Here is a 23,270-nt window from a genome sequence, read left to right on the forward strand (position 1 = left end):
ACTTCATTTTGTCAGACAGGTTATGTAATAATTATTCATACAATATTACTTTTAAAAAATATAGGAAATGTGTTTAATATATTTTCTTGCAGAGGCAAGTTTGGTCAACGTTCTCCCTTTAATGAGCGATTTCAAAGCTGGATTTTGTTTTCATGTGCGCAAAAGAAAAAAAAAAAAGATGGATGGATGGATGGATTGATGATGGATGGATGGACAGAACGAGTCTGCAGCCTGATTTGTGGGAAGATGCCGCTCCAGTTGAAGCCGTCGGATCGATGATCGATCAGTCCGCAGAGAGCCGAGCGACTTGAACCGAGATGTAAAGAAAAGGAGCCGCTGTGGCGTCACTCTTTAATCGAAATGTTCAAGACAAGTGGCAGAACAACCGCGGTTACAAAAATATCAAATACTTTGCATGAAAAGTGCTTTAGTGTTAAAATGACAGAAGACACACTTCTTTTTTGTTGTTGTTTTTTCCTTTTCAACATAACCATCAAGTACTTGAAGAGTTTTTTTTTCTTCTTCTTGATTAATTGCACTGAGGTAAGTTAAAGTAAAACAGCAGGCTGAGTGATGCGATAAAAATCAAAAACATGTCGGCCTTCATGTCAGTGACAGTCATGCAGCCCAGATCAGCTTCTTCCATATCTAGTAAAACATACACCGATAAATTTAGATTTAGCATGAAATGAATGGAATCCCAGCGGTTAGTAGTGAAAGTGGTGTGTGTGTGTGTGTGTGGGGGTGTGTGTGTGTGTATTGGATCTGCAGCGGTGTTCCTGAGCCAGCAGGAGAGGAGCAGGAATCCGGTTCATCAGTCTGACGGAGCTGGGAGAGAAATTCAGGAGCAGGATCTCGTTTTAGCGAGATACATTAATAAAAAATTAAACCAAAACATTTTCACCTTTGACAAGAAACGTTGTAATGGTAAAGCAGCAAAACCTCTTGGGATTTTTAGATGTTGTCTAGAGAAAGCATGGAGGAGAAGGATAGTCATAGCGAGCCTCCTTTATTCACCAAGTCCTAACTAGTCAGAGGAGCTATTTTTATCTCGTAATGAGAACGTTTCTCATTAAAATGAGAAAGTTGATTGTTAAAATGCAAACGTCTCTAGTTAACAAGAGTTTCTCACAATGAGAACGTTTCTCTTTACACATAACGTGATGCAAAACTGGCAAAAACGAGAATGCTTCCTGCTAAAGGAAAACGAGAAGGTCTCTCAAATGTTTCTTGTGAGAACAAGAAAGTGCCTCGTTAAAACATGAACGTTTCTCGTTGTAATGAGACATCAGACCAGAACGTTTCTTGCTCATAGGAACGATTCTCTTATGACCTTTTCATTAAAAGTTTCAACTAGATGCTAACACGCCAAAACGAGTTTATTAAGATGAGCTTTCTCATTATAACACATAAAACTTGTCATTTAATGATAAGTTTGAAATTTTCTCGCTTTACCAATTCACCGCTCCTCACTTTATTTCCGAGCTCCGTCAGTGAAATGCTTTTGTGAATCAGAGCTGCCCAGTGTATGAAATGCTATAATTGGCACGCAGATGAACAGAAAACAAAAACAAACAAACAAACAAACAAAAAAAACAAACACGAAACCACATATTTGGTCATTTTGACATCCACATTTCCATGGAGATCCTTGGAAAACAGGTTCAGCAGGCTCATGTGATGCAGTGAAACTACAGGAGAAGCTTCGCCCGCTCCTCCAACGTGGTTCCAGAAGCCGGAGTGACGGTCGGGTGTTCCTCGGAGGGAGCTGCGTCAGTGAGGGGTGTGTGCGTTTTTTTGGGGGGGTTTTTTCACTTGCGTCGGCTGAAGATGCTCTTCTTGCTGGAGCTTTTGTCCGCGGTGCTGAGGCCGATGAGGAGCCGGGCCTTCTCGTCTTCCTCCTGCTGCTGCTGGTTGTTGTCCGTCTTCCCGTCGGACGTCTTCCCGCGCAGCTCCGCCACGGAGGCCGGCTTCAGCCGCAGCTTCTCCTTTATCATCTGGGCAGCAACATGGAGCCGTTTATGAAGAACGATAAGCAACGAAAAACAAACATGGACCTTCCAAAAAATGTAAAACAAGAAAGAAAAAAAAACCTAACAATTTCACTTTTTCTTACATGTTTGAAATTGCAAAATTCAACTTTATAACTGTCTTAGCATTTTATGTTCCAGACTGACAGAAAGCAACTAATAAAATACACTGAGGTTTGTGAAACGTTGAAGACGGGGTGTGAATATTTTTGTGGAAGTGTTGACACCTGCGCTACGAGGGCCTTCCGGCTGTCCCGTTTCACCGCCATGGCGAAGTCCAGCCACGTCCACGTGTTGTTGTGGTACTCCAAACACGGAAGAACCAGGTTCAGGTCTTTCCAGTCCACACTGCTCTTCTCTCCCTGTGGGGAAAAAACAAAAAACTAAACAAAAAATTTCCAACACATTTAAGCCCTTTTTGCAGTGCACAGCCAGAGGGACGTCTGTCATTTTAACATGTGGTGTCAAAAATTCCAGTCTCAATCTATTCTGATCCGTAGGTTTTGAAATGATAATGACAGAATGTTCAATTGCATTTTATTTTATTTTGGTTCAAATCATTTTAAACGAGCTGAACGAACAACCCGCATCATGTCACCAGATTAAACAGATAAATATGCAACTTTTTCTCGCAAAAAAAAAAAAAAAACTACATTGACTGGATAGTCCGGATATAAATAATAAAACGTAATGTTTGCAGCTAAATTATGAGCTATTTATCTGCTTGAATTCCTCTGTGTGGTGAAACCCACCTTGTAGCTGACACACAGAGGCACTTGGGGAATCTTGATGTAGATGAAGGAATTGTTCATAGCGGCTCTCTCCTTCATCTTATCGATGTCATCCACAGGATGCTGAGGGGAGACGACACACAACACCAGCTTGTTTCTTTCCCTCCTTCCTGAACAGCTGAAATTCAGAATCGGCTCCCCACCTCCGGAGGCTTCCTGAACGACCTCCTGACCCCTGCCGTGCGGTTCAGTCCCTGGGTGATGCTCTTACTGGGGCCCATGGCGCCCATGGTGTCCTCCGACAGAGGCCGGGGTTTTACTGGGATAGCTGCGACACACACACGCACGCACGCACGCACGCGCACACACACACACACACACACACACACACAAGACCACAGTTCTCAAAAACACACAAGTAATTCAACACTGAGGATGGAGAAAGTAGAAGCTGGTGTTGATCGGTCTGCACAGTTAGGATCATTTTTGCTGGACAATAAATCATCCTAATAATTATCACGATTAATGGTAACATTGTTGTTTTGAGAGCAATTTCAAGTAATATATAGATAATAGTATATATGTACAAGTTCACGCTCTCAAAGATCAATAAACTTTCATTTTGCAAGAATACAAAATGGAAGATATCTTAATTATCCAAAATAAAGTGACAACTAAAAACAATAAAACGAAAATAAAAACAACATAAAACAGAAACCATTAATAAAATGGGTCAGGAAGTCTCTGTAAATAAAACCGCCCTTGAAAAAATGTAAATAATCAGAAAAAAAAGCCTTTTAATGAGGTGGATGAAAATATCTGGCTTTACCTAATTTTCTAATTTAGGCTTTTGATCAAATGTTAGATTGCAGTTTATTATAAAACTATGCAGTTCTGAACATCAAGCACTTTCAAGGTCTTGATACATGAATCAAGCTCTTTCCAAACCTTATAATTCTGCCATTTTCAAGGATTTCAAGTAGCCATACAAACTCTGTACTGAGATAAAAACGGCCTTCTTCACAAAATGACGTACCAGTAGTGACCATTCTGGACTTGTCTTCCTCATCCGTGACGTCTTCCTCTTCAACGTTTCGGCCCGGGAAGAAGAACCCCATCATCCGTTTGAAGAACTGGTACATGAGCTGGATGGTGAGCGGCACCACGTTCACCTGATCACAGCAGAGCGGCTCAATCACAGCAAAACCGCAGTGAAATGTGCTGCAGCTGCGCGACATGATTCTCACCTCAAAGTGTTCCTTCACGGAGATTCCTCCCACCGGGGGGCGCACTTTGCTGAAGATGCGCAGGGCGAACTGTCGCCCGGACTGGCAGTTGCTCTGAGGTCGAAGCACAACCTGGAAAAAACACGAGTCGAGGTCAGCGACGATGAGACGCGGCTCGATCGGGGTGGGAAAGGTGCGCCATGGAAATGAGGGGGTTGGGGGTCATGACGTGAACGCGGTCATGAAACATCAGGAACACATGCGACTAGTTGATTTCAACATGCAACACGGTAAAAACTCCCAGAGGAGCTGCGGAGTGATCTCATCCGGACAAACAATGTGGGTTCAAACACAGACATGTCTGTCCTCAGTACGTACCCTCACACGCTGCACGGAGGAAACCAGGCAGAAATACATGAACACACGGAGAAAACAGCAGAAGTAAAAAACACAATACAACGAGTCCCACTCAGACGTTTACATGCACTCATCACTGGCATGAATGCCGTTGATTTAAAGCTTTATTTAATCTCTTCTTTTCTGGGTGGAAGGACGTCTGTTCGAATGGTGCTACTTTCAAATGTGGCTCAAATGTATTCATACGGCTCTTCTTGACCTTTGGATCGATACAAACATATTCAATATTTGCAGATATTATACATTTATATATTTTACTACGCTTTCAACTTCTTGAGCGAAAAAAAAAATAAAAAAATCAAAAATAGCTCATTGATCCCAAATGGCTTTTAAATGTTAACCATATTATGGACTTTTCTAATGGTTCTCTGTTTCTCTTAAGATTCCTCACAATCCTTTGCTGCATCGTTACATGACAATATAAACACCATGTGACCAACCTTCTCCCGTCCAGAAACAAACGGCAACGAGATGCTAATAAATATCGGCTGTTTTTAATCGATCGGTTTTATTTATCTGATCGATAGTCATAAAAAATTCCTGTTATTAAATAGGCTCAGTTTTTCCAGCACTGTTCTAGTCATACTGTTATGCGACACAAAGTGTTTCACACTAAAGGGCACATTAACTCATCACACGCAGAATCGAACCCACAACGTTTGGATTGCAAGATGACAATCTGTGCGCCCAGAGGAAGAAAAAGCTTTTATCTAAGAGCCTTAAACTTGACATTAACTCATGCAGATGATGAGTGCATTAAACCTCATAATAGAGCTGTAAATTATTCCTATCATCTGGCTAACTTTACTGAAGTCATGACATCATATTTACCTTGTAAGCTGCGTTTGGAAGCAGGTTGTTCATCGTGAACCAGCCGAGCTCCAGCAGATGCTCGGCCGTGTCATCGGATTTGTTCAGCTGCAAAGAACAGGAATTGGATATTTAGTTCCTCTGTGGCGACTCGAGCGCCAGAGTCGGTGAATTGTCAACGTTCCAGACAAACTGAGGTCAGACAGCTTCTACTCGCCTTGCTGTACATGAACCGCTGCAGCTCCAGCTCTGCGATGCCCAGCTGCCCGTCCTCTTCGGTCAGACACCAGCGAGCCTGAGCGAAGTAGATCTCCGTCCTGCGCACCACGCCCACGTCTTCAGGCGGCTTTCGCAGCTCCAGCTTATTTGCCCGCTGCAGCTGGAAGTCTTTGAAACACCTAAAAACGACAGAGATTTTTTTTCACTTCAAGCCGTTCCCTGTTTGTTGTTGGAAAGGTCCATCGGTCCTGAGGACAGACCTGATGAGGATGTTGAGCTCCTCGCTCTTCATCTGCATGTCATTCTTCTCCTGGTTCAGCTGATTCTGCAGCCGCATGTTGATGTCCATCAGTTCGTCGCTGTTCGCTTCGTCGGTCTGAGCCTAAAGGGAGGTGGAATTTAAAATGATTCACATTGCTTCAATTGCATTTCTCCTTTCTATTTGTAGCACTACCAAAATAAAATCGCAACATTATGAAATTAAAACACACTAAAACAGCTTTATACCTGCAATAAAATGAGGAACATTGAGCTTCTAGTCAAATCATACTATAGTATTGGTTTTATAAATAAGGAAATAATTCATCTATTGAAACATCAGCATCAGATTATCATCAATAGCAGGACGTTCAGGCGATTGTGGAAGTCGTCTTTATACTCATGATCTGAACTAGACCAGGAAAATAAGCAAGAAATATGTTGGGAGATTACAAATTTCAGAAATTGAATTACGTTAATTGCTTTCAACTAATAACGTTATCCCACTTCTGCCTCGCCCTCTTCAGTTTTTATCGATCTTCTACACCAAACAGTGAGACCGTTGATCTTTGTGGGGCTTCAAAAGCGAGGCGGCGCGGCTCACCCTGATGTTGGAGTAGATCTGCTTCTCGAGGCGTCTGATCTGAGTGAGGTGCTGCCGCACCGCCTCCTGCAGGTGCAGGATGCTGCTGCGCTGCTCCTCGGGGTTGCTGGAGATCTCCAGCTGGAAGCGAACCCGCTGCTTCTTCTCGCTGTGCTCCTGGAAAAGAAGCGTTAACCGTCACAGGACGAAGGAGAAAGATCAAAAAACCAAAATAAAAACCAAAAGACTCTCGGCTGGCTGACGTCCCTGCCCACCTTGCGCCTGGGCTCCACGTGAAGCAGCAGGTTGTTGACGATGTCCAGGATCATGGCGTACTGAACCGGGTTCGTGGAAATCTCCAGGTCGTGGTGAATGAGAGTGAAGGTTTCCACAGCACCTGAAAGGAAATAATTGAACTGATTTTTTAAATTTTCTTTCAGTGCTTATGATTTCCATAATGCTGACAGAATCACAAAATTTCCAATAAAATGTGGAATTTCGGTGAATTAGCACAAGAGTCGACTTTTCAGGCTTTTTTTCATGTCATAAGTAATTTTATTGTGTTTTACTCTAAAGCTTTTTAAGAGGGACTTTTTCTTTTAGCTAGCTATCAGTCTGTCTGACTTTATGCACTTTTTGGGTTAAAAAAACAACAAAAAAAACAGGTGCAACAATAAAAATACAAAAAAATAAATAAATAACTAAAACTGCATTGCAGTGCTGCTCCTGTGATCACACACACCCGCCTGTTTTTTCAGCAGGTCCTCTTTCTCGTGGTTGTTCCTCATCTCCGGAGGCTTGATCTGCGTGGCCAGCTCCGGGTTGATGTCGTGGCTGTAGCTGATGTAGTGCATCCTGCAGCTGCAGCGCGAGATGATACGCTGCACCTGCTGCGACTCGTTCACCTGCGCGGGCTGGTTCCAGTCTGCCAAACGCAAGATTCAACCGTCTGATACGAGCATAATTCAGTCTAATCAGAGAATACGCGAGCTAAAAGTGTGCTCCTCTAAAGACACTTTAGTAGCACGGTTAAGAAAGCACTGATCCGCTTTCTTAAAATTGATGTTATTTACTTCCGGTACTGATATGTAAAGTTTATTATGGGGCGATACTGAACAAAGCAGATAATACAGTGCTGAATTGACTTAAAAAATGTTTTGCTTTCTTTTGTTTAAACAGGCATGAATTTACTGAATTACTCATTTATTTGATAACTCTGCACCACAACAGCACAACTTTTAACTTTTGTCAATCAGTGCGGTATATGGAGTGGAACAGCCGATGAAAAATAAACAGCAGAGAAACTGAAGCAGGTTGAGCGTCTTGGTCAAACATGTGAAAAAATGAACTGCATCAAATCTTCATTCAAATGGTTCAGAAAGTGCAAATATGAATTCTAAATATAATATAAAAATAAAGAGAAAAGCCTTGGATCGCTCACAGCACGAAGAATTAGCCGGAGTGGTTTGGTTTTTTTCCAATACTGGGACTGATACACATATTGATAACTCAAAGCGCAATCAAGTGCTTCCGTACCTGTAGTGGTGCTGACCATCCCCCCCACCGCCTGGCCGCTCTCCATCAGCTCCTGCACTGAGTCCAGGTTACGCTGCCTGTGCTCCTCAATGTTTTTCACCTAAACAAGAAAAAAAAAAACACACAGATTAAAGAGGCTGTCCAAAAGTGCTTGTAACTTTAGCGGAATATTCAGAATATACATAGACACTCAAATGATGCCACACCCAGAGCAGAGCCTACCTCCAGCCACAGCTGCCGGTCCTCCTGCTCAGAGGGATTCAGCTCCATGGTGGCAAAGTACTGCATGCCGTCCAGCAGGCAGGTCCAGGTGGTCTTCTGCTTCAGCGTGTCGCTGTACCAGGTTGGGTGGTGCTCGCACTGCAGCAGCTGGGCCTTGGCTGCAGACACCAGCACGCAGCCGGCTGTTTCTGTGCCGCGCAGCATCATCTGGTGAAGATAATCGCGTTCAGACTGATGTTGTGGCAACGCCCAAGTCCGTCTCTGAGCTGGACAAGGTTTCAGTAGATGAAGTAAATATTCGGCAGGCCAGGCTTTTTAAAAGATCGACGATCGGCCAGAAAACTGCAATCGGAACCCTAAATACTGTATTTCCTCACTGGCTGCTGAAATCTTGTAATCTTCAACTTTATGTGGTCATAAAACCAGTTCAATCAGACCTGATGATAGACTTAAAGATCATAAACCCTGGTTCACTAGACCGACATGGTGAAAATACTGTATTTAACACCAGTCTGCTTTATGGCAACTTGTAGTTAAATTAAATAAAACATTTTTTCATTTAATCTTTTATTGTTAATCCGTGCTTCACCAAGCCTGGAAAACACTTTGGTCACATCAGAGACCTGTTAGAACCGTGATGGTTCCTGAACGCAGCATCAGAGCCATTACCTGACAGTTGACCAGCTCTATGAACCAGTTACGGTTGAACACGTCGTCGGTCTGACAGGCTGCGATGCCGCACAGCTGGTCGCTCACGCCAGAGTCTTCCTCGGAAAACACCACAAACTTGTCTGTCTCCTCGATCAGCTTCTGCAACATCGACGTTCCTGCAAAACACCGAAGGAACAGATCCAGGTGAGCCATTCCCAATCCCCTGACGGAGATTGTCGCCGTTACCGAAACTGGGAACGCTCACCTTCGTTTTGACTTTTCTCGACTCGACTGGCGGCGGGAACGACCGGAGTGACGAGAGCCGCGGTCGGGGAGTAGTTGGAGGGGGAACGCTTGAGTTTCTTAGTCTGTAGGTGTGTGTCAATCTTCAGACCCTTCAGAGCTTCGGTGGAGAGATTCCTCTTCAACACGGACGCCTTTTTGTAACCGTCGTACAACCCGAAGGCGATGTTTCTGTTTATGGTCGTCCAGGATGCACGGAGGTCCACCAGGCGCAGTTTGTGAGTGTAAGAGGCATTTGTTTCATCTGTTGTGTTCACTTCCTGTGGGAAATCAAACACAAACAAAATTTTTCTTTTGACTTTTTGAACAAGAATGGGTACTTATTGTAATGTTTGTCATTTATTATGACATTTGTCATGGTAAGAATCCTGGTTTATTGCTGTCGAAATAAATCACAATTAATTAAGTTAAAAAAAAAAACTGTCCACATTGTCAGTTTTACTATTTTCTCCACTGTTAGTTAATTGAAAGCAACAGTAAATACCAATCATTCTGAAAATGTGATGTGCAGTTTAGTGATACAAATCACACTTCTTTGTATGACCGGTGTCCTAAAAGTGCAAAATACAAAATGGGAATATTTTTTAAGAACAGCGCGTTTCTGTTTGTAGGGCTCTAATTGCTGTGACACACAATTTCCTACAAAAGACAAAGTAAACTGCTGTCACAATTGGCACAATATTGTGATAAAACTTTAAGCCTATGTCGCTCGCCCTTCCCGGCTGCCGTGACAAACCAGAAATTGGGCTCCAGCCGTTACCTCCTCCATGCGGTTGCTCTGCCGCTGGTAGCTAAGCGACGACAGGCTGAGCAGGTGAGTCTTCTTCACCTGAGCGTTCATCTGGTGGTCGGCCGTCTCGTCCCAGGTGGAGGCCATCAGGTGAACCGTCACCTGAGACAGCTCACTCACCATCTGAGTCACGTTCCACTCAGAGATCAGCCTCCTCATCACAGTGCCGGCTGCAAAAGCAACACACGAGAGTTGGCTTAAAAAAAAAAAAAGAAGGTAGATTTATGTGCAGTCTGAGGAAAAAAAAGAAAACAGAAAAGCTTCTTTTTTTGTTGAATTCCATGATGCTTTTCACCCTGTGGGATGAGTCTCTGAGTCCCACGAGTGAAGATGTGACCTTTGTTGCACTCCACTTGGACTCCTCTCTGCTGCGCAAAGGAAGCCCAGTAATGCACCTGAGGGACAAACAGTACATGCAGGAACCTGATTAAATGCAGATGTTTGAAACATTGATGCGGGTTTAAGCCTCTAAAAAAACTAGTTATGGGCTCATAAACACAAGTAACAGTTAAGAACATTCTGGCTCTACAGCTAACTTCTTATAACAAAAAGCTTGTCTGCAGAAGAAAGATGCAAGTTTATTAACATCCTTTGTTTGGACGGTCGGCAAGAAATAAAATATGAAGCTCTGAGTTTTTTAGATGAAGTTCAAGAAGACTATGGAAGTTTTCTGAACCCAGATGCAGGAGGTAACTTTGGTTGAAAATATGTTTTCGAACATATTTCTGTCACCATGAGACAGATCAATTGTGAAAAGAGCTATTCCTTCATCCTTCCTGTGGTCCTACTGCCATCTGTAGAAATACACGACTGGGTCAGTAGCTTTGAACCCATGCGAGAGCTGGTACAAGTGTAAAGATAAGTCACATTATGCAGTGTGATTATTTGAAACTTAATTTTAACTGTTTAAAACAAGCATTTACTGGATCCATTTATATGTGGCGCTAATTAATGCTTTGAATTATGGCACTTTGGGCCTTGAACACTTTGTATGTAAAGAAGACTTTTAAGCACTTCGAAATTTGAAGCACAATGAATCGGTTTTGTTTCAAGCTAAATGAGTATTTCTGAAAAACAATAATAATTTTACCACTGAACAACAAGAGTCGTTATGGCGACTATCACCCAAGCGGATATCAATTCGGCCTCTTGACCGATAAAACATCGTTGTCGTCAGGGAGCTTTAGGGAAATAATAAAAACCTCACTTGTAACTGAGGGAAGGCAGCCGTGTAGGACATCTGCTTGTAGTGCTGACCCAGCTTTTTGCGGACCGGCCTGAGGCTGTGGAAGAGCTTGCCTCTGCAGATCGGCCGAGACACGCTGGTCCAGGTGGCCCAGAAGTTCTGCATCCAGCGCAGGGTGCTGCTGTACAGCAAGATTCGAGGCTCGGGAGGTTCTAGGAGACAAGATGAATGCCATCTTTAAACATGCCGTGGGTTCATCTTGGAGTTTTGGTGGTTCTGACTCGCACCGGTGGAGCAGTTCTGATTGAGGTCCATTGTGATGGAGAGGTTTAGGTTTTCAGAGCGAAAAGCTCTGTAGGAGTCGTGAGGCTGTCCCGAGGTCACATCCGCGATGTTCTCGGCGCAGCAGACCATGACGGCGTGGTGGTCATGGGGGTTGCCGTGGCAAAGCCACTGAAGATCAAGGGTCATACAAAGGTTGGGCAAGTGCATGAAACGGATATCGTCATACCTGGAGTGGAAAGCATGGATTTTTTGTTAAAATCTAATCCATGAATGTGGGAATAGATTCCAAATGTTGGTGCTTACTTTGATGCCGTCCGGACGTTTACGTCCAAATTCCCTTTAAACACAAACTCCCCAGGATTCCAGTCGAAGTTCAGCTTGGTCCATTCCCAGTGCAAGTTCTCAGTTGTATTGTATGGATCCTGGAAAAGCAAACACAGATTGTGTTAAACAGAAACACTCAAAACAATAGAAAGAATTGAGGAAATATTCAAAAACATATAAATGATCTCAATGACATAAATAGAATCAAGCAAAGACATAAAGAAGTTGCTTCACCTCGGTAGCCAGCTGATGCAGGTTGGCGTGCTCGATGTTCATGACCCAGTGTCCGTGCAGGAGTAGACGGCTTTTGTCCCACCAGGCCAGAGGGGGGGACGGATCAGCTGTGGGTTTGGTCAGCAGGTCTACCGACTGCCCAATCAGCGTCCAGGCAGGGTCCCAACATGGCCCCCACACGATGGTATACAGTGAGATGTTGGCTGCACAGAGAGATTTCATCAGAACCGGAATGAATTGTTACAGCATCATTCTGCGCTGGTGATGAACTTCCTTGTATTATATTTAATAATTACATATATTAAACGTATCTTGCTACTCTTTCGGCACTGAAAAAAGAAAAACAAGCAAAAACATGAAAATTATACATGTTATTAATATCAGTCCCATTTTACACATGGGATTGACGAACAGAAGTGTAAAAATGACTAACATTGTCACAGTATGACATATGGTGTTTATTTAGTTTCTGATAAACTATGCATCAAATATTAAATAACTAAATATAATAACTTTCTTAATGTGTTACAGTGTTTCATTAGCATTAGTAATAAATGTTGCTCTGCTTTAAATAAAAGGAATTAGATTATATTATACATTTTAGCAGCGATGGGGACACTTCCACTGATGCGCTAATAGCATCAGCTAATTGTTTTGTTTAGCGCTTTACAGTTTTGCTGACTTTGAAAACATTTAGCGCACTTATCTTCTGCTAAATTAATTTTTCTGAATAAATTTGAAAGCACTAAATTACTTGACTGTTAAGAAAATTTTCCACTGAAAAAGAGTTTTGGTTACTGACAGGTGAGAACTCATGTTATAATAAGTTGTCAGACATTTATGGTCAATTACCCAAAATTAGCATCAGAGTTAGCAGTTGAAAGTGAAAAGGTCTGTTACAAAATGTCACTTTCTGAGATGCAACCACACAGTGAGGTGTGCAAAGATCAATTTGACCCTGTCAAGGGCCATGTACGATGTCAAAACACAAGCTATCAACAAATGGTTAAATTTAGTGCTACAGCAACAGCTCTTGCTAAATACCAACAACACTGTTGAATTTAGTGGCTTAGCATTAGCGTCCACTGAATGCCATGATTAGTGTTTTACGGTTAGAGTAACTATCTTTTTACGTAGTGGTGTGTCTCGTCGCATTTGGATTAAAATTCTTGCAGAAAAAAAAATAACCTGTTAGTTTTATTATCATCATACAGTGAGAATGTAATCAGTCTGTGCCCACAACCGACTGCATTAAAACAATATAGTCAAAGTTTGGACAGTGAGAATTCATTTTGCTATAGAAAAACAAAACAAGATCTTCTCTTGGATCTAAAAATAATTTAATAATTTCCGCAGGATCTGCAAAAATGTGCAGAACTTACATTTGAAATCATAGTAGAACTTGAGTGGAGGCATGTTTCTGTGGACCGTCACATCTCCCCACGGCGCTCCGAGCGGGACGGTCTGCTTGCGATGAGCTCTCACCTGACCGTCCTGCTCCGTCCCGATCAGACGTCCTGACAGCTCCCAGTCCCGGATCTCAAACAGGTAGCGGGGATAATCTCGAATTCTCACTGACAACAAAACATGTTTGAAAAATAAGACATCACCTTAAAGTATTTTGATTTAAATTACTTTTTTTTTTTTACATGGCAAGACTTACCCAAAAAAGCGCCCAGCTTAAACTTGACAGCACGACACCACTGAACCACCAGAGGGAGCCCGTCTCGAGGGAAGGGACTGATCCTGTCGATGTCTCTCAGCTGCTCTCTGACTTTCTCCGGGCCGTGAAAACACTGATCGGCCAGGGAGACGAGCTCCAGGTCCGACACGGTCCAGGTCAGCAGAGACTTCCTCATGGGAGTGTTGACGTAGAGTCGGCGCGAGCGCTGGATGTAGATCTCTATGTGCTTCTTCTCCAGCGAGCTGTACAGCTCCTCTATCTTTCTGGCGGGCAGAAGTTCTCCGTGCTGCTTCCTGAGTTCTGCCACCTTCTTGTCCAGAAGCTGCAGGCGCTTGGCGCTCTCTTTACTCTCGTCCTTCATCAGCTCGTAGTTGTCTCTCAGCTTGATTTCGAAGACGTCGTCCAGGAAGACGAAGGAGAACTGGCTGATTTTGAACACGAGGTCGGGAGGCAGTCGTTGCTCGGACGGCGGCGCACTCTGAGGGAGGTGGAGAGTCTTCAGCCACTTCTGCACGCCGATGGCCATGTCGAAGGTGTTGGAGAAGTTGTATTGGTAAGGGAACTCCACGGACAGAGACGGGCAGGTGAGGACCCAGACTCGGTTGTGGGGAGTGGCTAGGAACGGGAAGGCGTCCCTGTGCAGCTGCATCTCGGTGAGCTCGTCGTGAGTCTCCACGTCCAGCTCGTTGAATGAGACGATGTTGTTGCCGTCAAAGTTGAAGATGAGCAGAGGGGAGCGTATGTGTATGGAGCCGGCGTGCTTCGAAAGGGAGAAGGCCTTGGTGTGCAGGAGGATGTAGTTCTTCTCGCTGACGTAGGCCGTCAAGCGGGTCGAACCCATTTCCAGGCGTAAGGAGAAGCTTCTGGTCTGACTCAGCATGGCGTCTCTGTTCTCTTCCTGTTCGCCACAGAGCATACGCCAACAGGCCTGAGCTTCGGTCATGTGCTGGAACAAGACCATGTGGTCCGGTGGAGCCCAGTCCACAGCCAGCTCCTCTTCGCACTGAACCTGTACAGACATGGAAGTACAACCTGTTCGTTCTAGCTGTATTCAACAGTAGGAAACTTGAGTCATTCATGCGGCTTCTATGATTTAAATGGAAGAATTGCAATCCACAATGCCCAATGAGTCCAAAATGCAACAGTGACATCCAACATAGCTTTATTTCCAGATTGTCTGATAAGAGTAACAGCTAAAAACTAAGTCAAGTCATGTGAAAATGTGTAACTGGAATGTGTTTTGCATTAATTTAACTGATTAGGATTATTGATTCAGCTGTTTAGTGCGTGGGAGAAAAGAGACAAAGAGTTCCAGTCACACAAAAAAAAACAAGGATTCTGTCACAAAGTCTGTGCCTTATAATACATGGCAAGTAATGGTGTACTGACATATAAAACTCACAAATAGAGGAAAAATACTGACTATATACTATAATACTATATACTATAATACTGGCCTCAGAAAACTAGCCTTATTTCTGGAAAATGGTGTGGAAAATGCATCGTTAGAAACCCGCGGCTACCTGTAAGCTGTGTGTGGTGACGTGGTACCAGATGGTTATTGCGGTGAGTTTGAGTATGGGGTTGATGGTGTGGGAGGCGGGGCAGCACGCTTCCATGTTCTCAGTGAGAGTTTTCACCAGAGACAAGCTCATCTCCTGGAGAGACACTCTGGAGCTCTCAGCGGAGCTCAGGATGCTGACGGTGTCCATGCGCAGAGACACGGCTCCTGAAACACAACACACCAAGCAACAAACGAGTTTTTCAAAGACGAGATTTTATTTATTTTTTTCCTGTTTACCGATTTCTGGATTTGACAAATTTGTCCTCAACTGGTTAACTACAAGATGTCCTTGATGGAATTTACACTTTGGAGCATCAATCCTTCAAACTCTAACAGACAACTTTGCTTCATATTCTGCTGCTTGGCCATAACATAACTATTCAATCTACTTGTTGAATAAATGTCAAAAATAGAAATAAATAAAACCTACATCTTGAGATTGCGTATGTATATTCACAGAAGCAATAGAATATAAAAAACTGAGGCAAATATTTTGTAGCATTAATTCAAATGATATTTTTTTAAAATACGTTGTGTTTTTAAATCTATCCCTAAAGTATTTTTATAGTTTTTTTCCCATGAGACCAACAGTGATGAAGAAATCAGTTTTTGGGGTTATTTCACATTATTCCAGTATTTAGTAATGTTAAACATCTGACTCCGACTGTTTTTGTCACAGAAGCTTCTTCTTACCCGCCACATTGGAGACTGTGAACACATTGACATCGTCCAGACAGCAGTCCAGTTTAAAAAGCAGGCCGGGCTGTGAGGAGGAGTGCCCTGACTTGGCGGCTTCATCTCCAGAGGGAGAGTCGGGTGTCACGTCTGGCAGGTGCGGCTCAGGGTCAGCGGAAACCCGCAGGAGGGACAGGAGGCGAGAGAGGCACAGCGCGCAGGTCTCCGACAGTTCCACCTGGAGACCCTTCAGACTGGACTCCACGTTCAGGCTGGGAGGCTGGCTGCTGCAGGCGGACTGGGGTCTGTTCAAACTGCCCTGCAGCGGAAAAGGTTAGAATATTCATGACTAAAACCAGACTATTTCTACTCATTAACAAAAACTGTATATTTTCTTTTTTTTTTTTTTTTTATTACAAATCTTTTGTTTGAAATCAAGTTTGCATAACAATAATTGTTTGAAATCCACCTTTTATCACTTTTACTGTAGCTTAATGCTCAATTTTGGAAATGAACCAAATTTCAGCAGACTTTGAGAAATCTCTAAATACAGCAAGGCTGCTGCTAAGGCTTCCAGGAAAAAAGTCAGAAAAATCCAGAATGTTGCAACATTGTGTTTTGACCTTTGTGGCCTGAAAATGACTGATTTTGCGGCGCCTTTTATAAAATTTAAGCTTTATTTTTGCCACAAGACAGTCTTACAAGAAAGTCGAAACTGTCCCCAAAACAGCTTAATTTAACGTAATTAATACTAATAGTTTAAACTCCAAACAACATTTTCAAATACTTTCTTTAAATCCCATAATACAAATAAAAGCATCAAAGTGCAAAAGAAGAATTTCATATTGGACATTCAAGTTAACAAATTGCATATATAGTATAAGCAAAATGTTTAAAATAAAAAAAAATGTTTACAATATTAATTAAAGACAAATGTATTGTTTAGGGTCTCACGTGCTTTCATCTTACAGGTTTGGCTTTCAAGGGACTTTTGAAACAGGAAGTTAAATTAGAAGGGGACAAAGGTACGGGTCAACATTCAGCCGAGTGCAGCGACTGGAAATGCAGAAAATGTTCAAGTTTGCAGATAAGGTGCCATGAAAATTGCAAGTCTGTGCAAATGACGAGTGAATCTGTATTAATAGAACATCATAACTTCCTGGAGGGACTGAAAACTGAAACTACTATTTTGTGAGTGTTTATTAAGTTGTATCACTATGCTTTTTATCATAACGAGTAAAGCCTAAACATGTCTCCAAAAAGGAAAGTAGACACAAGGACAAGACAAAAACCAAAACAAAAAGGGAAACAGAAAGAAGTAAAAAAACTTAAATTACTGAAGTCTGAATAGTTACGAAGTACAAGCACTGATGAGAAGTGATGATTTATGTTTTCCTACCTGGAGACTTAAGGTGTCTAGAATAAGCGCTTCGCCCCACACGTGTTTACCCGGCGGATGAGGAGCCTGCTGGATGTGAGAGCCTTGACCCACTCTCCACCAGAAGCTGTCCAGGGTCAGCGAGGCCCGCTGGTGCAGGTTCTGAGAATCCGAGCTGTCGTTGTCAACCTTGAGGTCGAGAAGATGCTGCAGTTCTATAAAAATGAATACACAAGTGAGAGCAGGTCTATCAGAATGCTACACATTTCAGGTGTACTGTGTGCAGAACAATGATATTAAATAGGTCCTCTGTTGTACATAAATGACTTTAGTCCAATGTGAAAAGATTTGTTGGAATTTCTCATCTCAGATGTTCCTTATCAGGCAGGGTTGCAGCTTTTTTGCAAAAAGAAGCATGCAAACTTTTCAGTCTCTAAAGATGGAAAGCCAGAAGAGAAAAAATACGAACATTTTAAACAGGCTTAAGGCCTCCGCCAAGTTTGGTGACTTTTTATATATGATAAAGCCCCCAAAAAGCCAATTCATTTGGAGGGAGAATCGTAATAATAATAATGAGAAGAAACAGTACAAAAACAATAGGCCTACGCAGCGCTTAGCTGCTCGGGCCTAACTAAAACATGCATCATTTTTCCTCCACTTCACAGGAAAAATGTCAGTCTACTACAAAACTCCTGTTTAATGCAAAAAGGTTTGTTGGTGTAAAGTGGCAAAACGTGAAAAAGTTCAAAGTGTATGAATATTTCACAAGTCACTTGACAGAAGAGTTATAAAAATCAGTGTGAAATAGCAGCAATATACTGTCTCAGCAGTGAAAATGAAAGCCATATAACAATCACATGCTGTGCTGCGTGAGCAGGACGGACCTGCGTTAGCTGCGATGAAGCCCATAGCGAAAGGCGTGGTGTCCCCCAGCTGCACGGACACGTTGACGTTGGACACGGAGGACGAGATCATCACAGGAGCGTCCAAGTGCGGGAGACGCCTGAGGAAGACGAGGGTGGGAAAATAATCTAACAGACTGTGCAAAACGGAAGGGTAATGGGATAAACAACAGAGCGAACGATGCAAAAAAAGAAAGCAAAAAACATGGATAAGGAAAAAGGAGGTAGAACGAAGAGTTTAATAAATGTCAAGAGATCCAATAACAACCCAGGAATGTTAATTATTGTTTTGGCAGCTTGCCTCTTTCTGTGGGCTTCCTTCCTGTGGAGCAGCTGTTGCCAGGGAAACAGATTCAACCAATGGGAGAACTCTTGGTGGCGGTAGTGCACGATGCAGGTGTTGACTGTGAACGACCCTGAGATGTCGATGGACGTAACCTGTTGGGACAGAAGCCGTTTTGAAGGCAGAGCAACCCAACGATGGAGACGAACACGGAGAGTCGGACGTCTCGTCACCTGCAGGGACGTCCTCAGCGTGTTCACGCAAAGGATCCTCTGCCTGCTCTGAGATAGAAGAAGTCCATCTGACAATAAACAACGAAAAAAATAAACATGTTACTTTTTTGCAATTCATCTCCCCGCAGAGCACTGGAAGGCCAGCTGACCCTCCAGGATGAGCTCCAGGCTGCTCTGAGGAAAGCTCAGCTCAGGAGTGAAGCTCTTCAGGGGATGCTGCTCGTCGTCACGTCCGTAACTCATCTTCAAAGATTTCAGCGTCCAATTCAGGTGCCTGTATTGTCCCGAGAAAAAAGAGAAAAGGAAAGAAAAAAACATTCTATTGATCAGAAAACTACTTTAGATCCTGATAAATAATACTGTGTTGCTGAAAACGTGTTCTATAAGCTCCTGTAATTTGATGCCGACTCGCCTCTTCTGGCTGTGCATGGACAGGGTCATGTTTGTGTTGTCGAACGCCACGTTGACGTTGTGGGGGAGCAGCTGATGAAACCGGTCCACCGTCTCGGTGCAGATGAATTCAGCGTCGTCGAACTCTGACAGGAGACGGGATCGGGTTTGAATAAATAAAAAAAGAGAATTATCGCGAGGAGCATCTCAACAGAACTTTAGCTAAGCAAATGTAGCAGCAGAAAACATGCGGTGAAATAGTAAACCGTGCAATACATGAAGAAGATTACTAATCAACCGAATGTTGGCTAGAGTTGCAAGATGTTAAATTATGCATATTATGGCGAGTGTGTTAAAAAGTATTCATATGGTTTAAACAGACTTACATTTAGTCACATTACAACCGGTGGCTATAATGTATTTGTTTGTTGTTTTCTCTTTTCAGAACAGAAAGTACTGCATTACTGTGAAGTAGGAGAATTTTTTTAACAAATAAAACTGTGACACAAGTTGTATCAATGCAGTTAGTTTCCTTTTCTAAATGTAAACAAATGCCTTTAGATCAGATACAGTCAAAGGTTTGATCACTGCTAGCATTTTCTAGCTTCTGCTTTTACAAATCAAATAGATCAACTTAAATTAATGCATCTTATTTGACGTTTTTTCTCCAAACTCTTGCAGTAAAGTTGAGCCTTTTCTACACAGACGTATGAAACGTAATAAATTCACCCCTTAAAATCATATCTGCAAAGCGCGTCTTCGTTTTTATCCCGTTTGAAACCATTTCCATCAGAAATGCCTGCAATCTGAACATTTGTGATGATTTCCGCCGTTAAAGCAGCAGATGTCAGTTTGACCTTGTGAAGACACGATCCCTGTTCTCAGTCCGGTTAAAAATATCTCTGAGAATATCCAAGAGTTTCAGAATGAGCAAACCACAAGATGCATCGGCCTCCAATAGCAATCGTCGGTCTGGCAGCAGTACTCTGCTCTGTTTTGCTTAAGAGTCCAGAATGACGGAAACCCATTTCATTCATCAATGAATTAAATATATCCTGGATCCTGATCACCATTTTTTGCACACATTATTAAATGTTTGTGTTTTAAGATGTAAAACCAATTTCAAGGATTTTTATCCTTTTTTTTGTAGTATTATTTTGGTTGTGTGTGACTTTTATTTGCGTTTTATTTATTGGTTTTGGTTGTTGCATTTCATTTTGGACATTTAAAATATCTTCACTGAATTTCTGTAAAGTATTGCCTTATTGCTGAAAATGTGATATATAAATAAATTATGTTTACCTTTTGCTTTTACCTTCCAGTTGCAGTAAAAAGTGTTATTTACTCAATTTAAAGTTATTAGCATTTCAGAGGGCAAACTTGTATTATTGTGCCATTATCAATGTATTACTTGAAAATGGCCTGAAACAATATTATCGTTTATCTCAATAGTTTCTGAGGCCATTTATTGTCCAGGAAAATTTGTTATGACCGGCCTGAATGCCAATACAAAAAAAGCAGAAACATGCATAGAAGATGCCAAAATCAAAGAACAGAAGATGTCTTTAATTTCCCAAATTAAAAGAAATTAGGGACGATTTATCGCTGAGGGGACGACTCAGCGGTGCGTCCCCTACTGAACCCACTGTGACGTCCGCCGATACATTTAAAAAGAAAAACAGCACACACCTTCCTCACCAGATACAGAAGGGTCGTTTTTTTTCTGGGATTTGGGCGACATCAGGAGCTGGCTGAGGAACAGGCCCTCATGCAGCTCTGCTGTGAGCGTCCTCACATTGAGGGACAGGCAGCCTGGCCTCATCTCCGGCAGGGACACGTCCCCCGACAGCAGCAGGCTGAGGGCCAGCTCAGCCAAACATATATCCTACAGGAAACATGACACTCATCACTGACACTCACTCAAACCCTTAAATAAAATAAAAAACAGCATAAAGAAAACAAAAACTCACCAACTGGCTGCTTTTGAGAACTTTACTACTTAGTTGCCCTACGGAGAAGTCCCATGCCAACCTTTCAGCAAACAAATAAACATTTTTTGTATTTTTACTTTTTCCCCTTCTCTGTTTTGAATCTCATCAGTAAAAGAAATGGGGAAAATTCTCACCTTTTACTTTGATGGTCAAGTAACAAGGTGATGCCTGTGACCGTCATGTGCCACAGCGACTCGGAGAGAGCCAGGTTCAGCACCATCACGTTGACTGAGCTGACGTGGAAGGACAGCAGCTGGAAGGAAAAAACACATAGAGGAGACAATGACGCTAAGTGGCGGCGTCCCCTGAAGGGAACAGGTCAGGAGAAGAAGAAGGAGGAGAAGAAGTCAGACGGACGAAGGCCGTCTTCATACCTGGGACAGAAAGCGGAGTGTTTTGGGGTTGACTGGAGTCTTCTTTGTCTTTTTTCCATGACCGGTCTTCAGCAGTGGACCCAGCGGTACTTGAAGATCAAACCTGACTCGGGTGTCACCGACGCATAACGCGAGGTATCGCCTGAAGACAAACACTGAGCTCAATCTGATCGTTTTTTTTCGCTGCAAACTTATCAAAACAGAGCACTTCAACTTACGGTAAGTCCTGGTTCAGAAGTCTACTTGACAACCAAATCCTGTCGATTTCCTGACCAGACAAAATGAGAACAGCAATAAAAGTTCTACAACTTCCCAATGAAGGATTTTCTATTTTACTTTTGGTTATTGATTAATCGAATGAGACATTTGGCACATTCTGTAGATCTTACACAATATTAGAAATACAGTAAAAGATGCAAACAAACAAATAATTAAATTCCGTTTTAATTTTTTCCCCTCTTAAGTGTAAAATTTATACATTTTTGTGCAGTTTTATGTGAACTTACCGTTCAGAGTAAGCTGTTCTTTTCAGCGAATCGGCTGCTTCTGAGTCGATTTGCTAACAATTAATTAACCGTTAAATCAGTTGACGATTATTTAAATTATCGATTTATTACAATTAATCACGTCAGTCCTAAAATGAACAACAGCAAGCTGCATGTAACGACATATCCGCGTGAAGGAGCGTAACCTTTTTGAATTTATAGGTGAAATAAACCAACTTTTCAGCAATTGCTTTTACCCAATGAGATCCACCTGCATCCCTGACGGGACACGGATAACAAGCCATGAGGTAAACGTCATGTTTTTCTCACCAGAGTGTGCTGGGGGTGAAACTGGATGCTGACTCCTCTGACGGAAAACAACCCCACTGATTTGATCTTCAGCTCCGCGTTGAGCGCAGCCCGGAAGAATCGGACTGCCAAGGTGCAGAACAGCCATCTGGGAAAAATCAACAAAAAAACCCCCACAGCCCCGCAGTCAGAGCCAGCTCTCTTTCCAGATCTACCGGTGAAAACACGGCAGGGCTCACCTGGACAGGAAACGTAGCAGCACGACCCCCGACAGCAGGATGAGGAGGGGGGATATCAGGAGGAGAGACATTGTTCACACCCAAATGCTAGGGCATCGAGTGGCGGCTGCTGCCCGCTTATCTGTCAGCCGCTGTCAAAGAGAAAGACATAACGGTGTCATTAGCCCAAAGTCTGCAAAGTGGGACCCGCAAGTCGTCCCCGCGACCCAATGAACCCACGTTCTCCAAAGACTCAGTGGCAGGTCTACGTTGAAAGACAGCCGCACGGTGCTAACGTTGCTAAAGGAGTTCTAGAGCAGCAATGCCACATAGCACGTAAACTTTGAGAAGTTAGCTCACGACGTGGACACACTTACCGAAGCCTGCCGCCTGTTAGTGACATGAAGAAACGCGAGTCAGGTGACGCGAGTCGACAGCTGTGAAGCGCAACATCAGCGCAGGAAACAGTTAAAACCACTTTTCTCGCCGCGACACCCCAAAGTAAAGTCAATAGCTAAGAGCTAACAAGTTAGCGTGCTAACGCTACCGCTAACGGGAACGGAGCAGCGGCGAGGCGAAAAAAGAACAAATTAGCGTCGCTTTTTAGGAGCCGCTGGGGATGTTGGTGGTCTGCTCTGGTTGAAAGACTTGGATTAGCGTCCTTACCCACCCTGACACGGTAGAGCGGCTGGCTGCCCCTGCATAATGCCGCAGAGAGAGATGGTTCGCTGACAGATGACTGCTCAACCAGGCAGGCAGGAAGGTAAACACAGCTCTGCTGGCAGATCACTTGACACGATGCAGGAACTTTATTTACTCTATGCTGATCAACTATATTCTACTCAATTAGTCCTTTCAAGCTTATTTTAAAAAGGACGTAAAAAAAGAGGTTAGTTACAAAACAAAATTGATTTTTTAATTAATATTATGTTCAGGGAAACTCAGACTTTTAACAGACTGCATTGAATTCCACTCAGAA

At 42.9% G+C, this 23,270-nt stretch overlaps 1 protein-coding gene across 7 annotated transcripts; it reads right to left on the reverse strand.

Moving 5' to 3' along the window:
• Positions 1-339: 339 nt before the first annotated feature.
• On the reverse strand, positions 340-23,039 carry LOC129369970 (bridge-like lipid transfer protein family member 2). Of its 7 annotated transcripts, XM_055045680.1 has the most exons (41): positions 22,962-23,024; positions 22,669-22,728; positions 22,313-22,443; positions 22,095-22,221; positions 21,498-21,547; positions 21,280-21,421; positions 21,040-21,158; positions 20,885-20,945; positions 20,604-20,799; positions 18,937-19,060; positions 18,674-18,798; positions 18,525-18,592; positions 18,310-18,446; positions 17,991-18,145; positions 17,128-17,321; positions 15,747-16,047; positions 15,013-15,218; positions 13,469-14,498; positions 13,188-13,379; positions 11,806-12,008; positions 11,551-11,669; positions 11,250-11,473; positions 10,984-11,174; positions 10,072-10,171; positions 9,747-9,946; positions 8,949-9,246; positions 8,702-8,859; positions 8,033-8,239; positions 7,811-7,910; positions 7,017-7,199; positions 6,550-6,671; positions 6,296-6,451; positions 5,694-5,815; positions 5,432-5,612; positions 5,236-5,322; positions 4,009-4,119; positions 3,798-3,933; positions 2,965-3,089; positions 2,783-2,884; positions 2,258-2,392; positions 340-1,997 (listed from the first exon to the last, which is right to left on the reverse strand). In XM_055045680.1, exons 3-41 carry the CDS (start codon positions 22,381-22,383, stop codon positions 1,812-1,814), a joined length of 6,744 nt encoding a protein of 2,247 aa, XP_054901655.1. In that variant the 5' UTR covers positions 22,384-22,443; positions 22,669-22,728; positions 22,962-23,024; the 3' UTR covers positions 340-1,811. The 7 variants fall into 7 exon arrangements, with proteins under 7 accessions (XP_054901655.1, XP_054901654.1, XP_054901656.1 ...); XM_055045679.1 differs by lacking the exon at positions 22,669-22,728 and having other exon boundaries at positions 22,962-23,039; XM_055045681.1 differs by lacking the exon at positions 22,669-22,728 and having other exon boundaries at positions 22,958-23,039.
• Between the last annotated feature and the right edge of the window lie 231 nt (positions 23,040-23,270).

The sequence above is a fragment of the Poeciliopsis prolifica genome, unplaced genomic scaffold (assembly GCF_027474105.1).
Source record: "Poeciliopsis prolifica strain line A6 unplaced genomic scaffold, Auburn_PproV2 SCAFFOLD022, whole genome shotgun sequence".
Classification (NCBI taxonomy): Eukaryota; Metazoa; Chordata; class Actinopteri; order Cyprinodontiformes; family Poeciliidae; genus Poeciliopsis; species Poeciliopsis prolifica.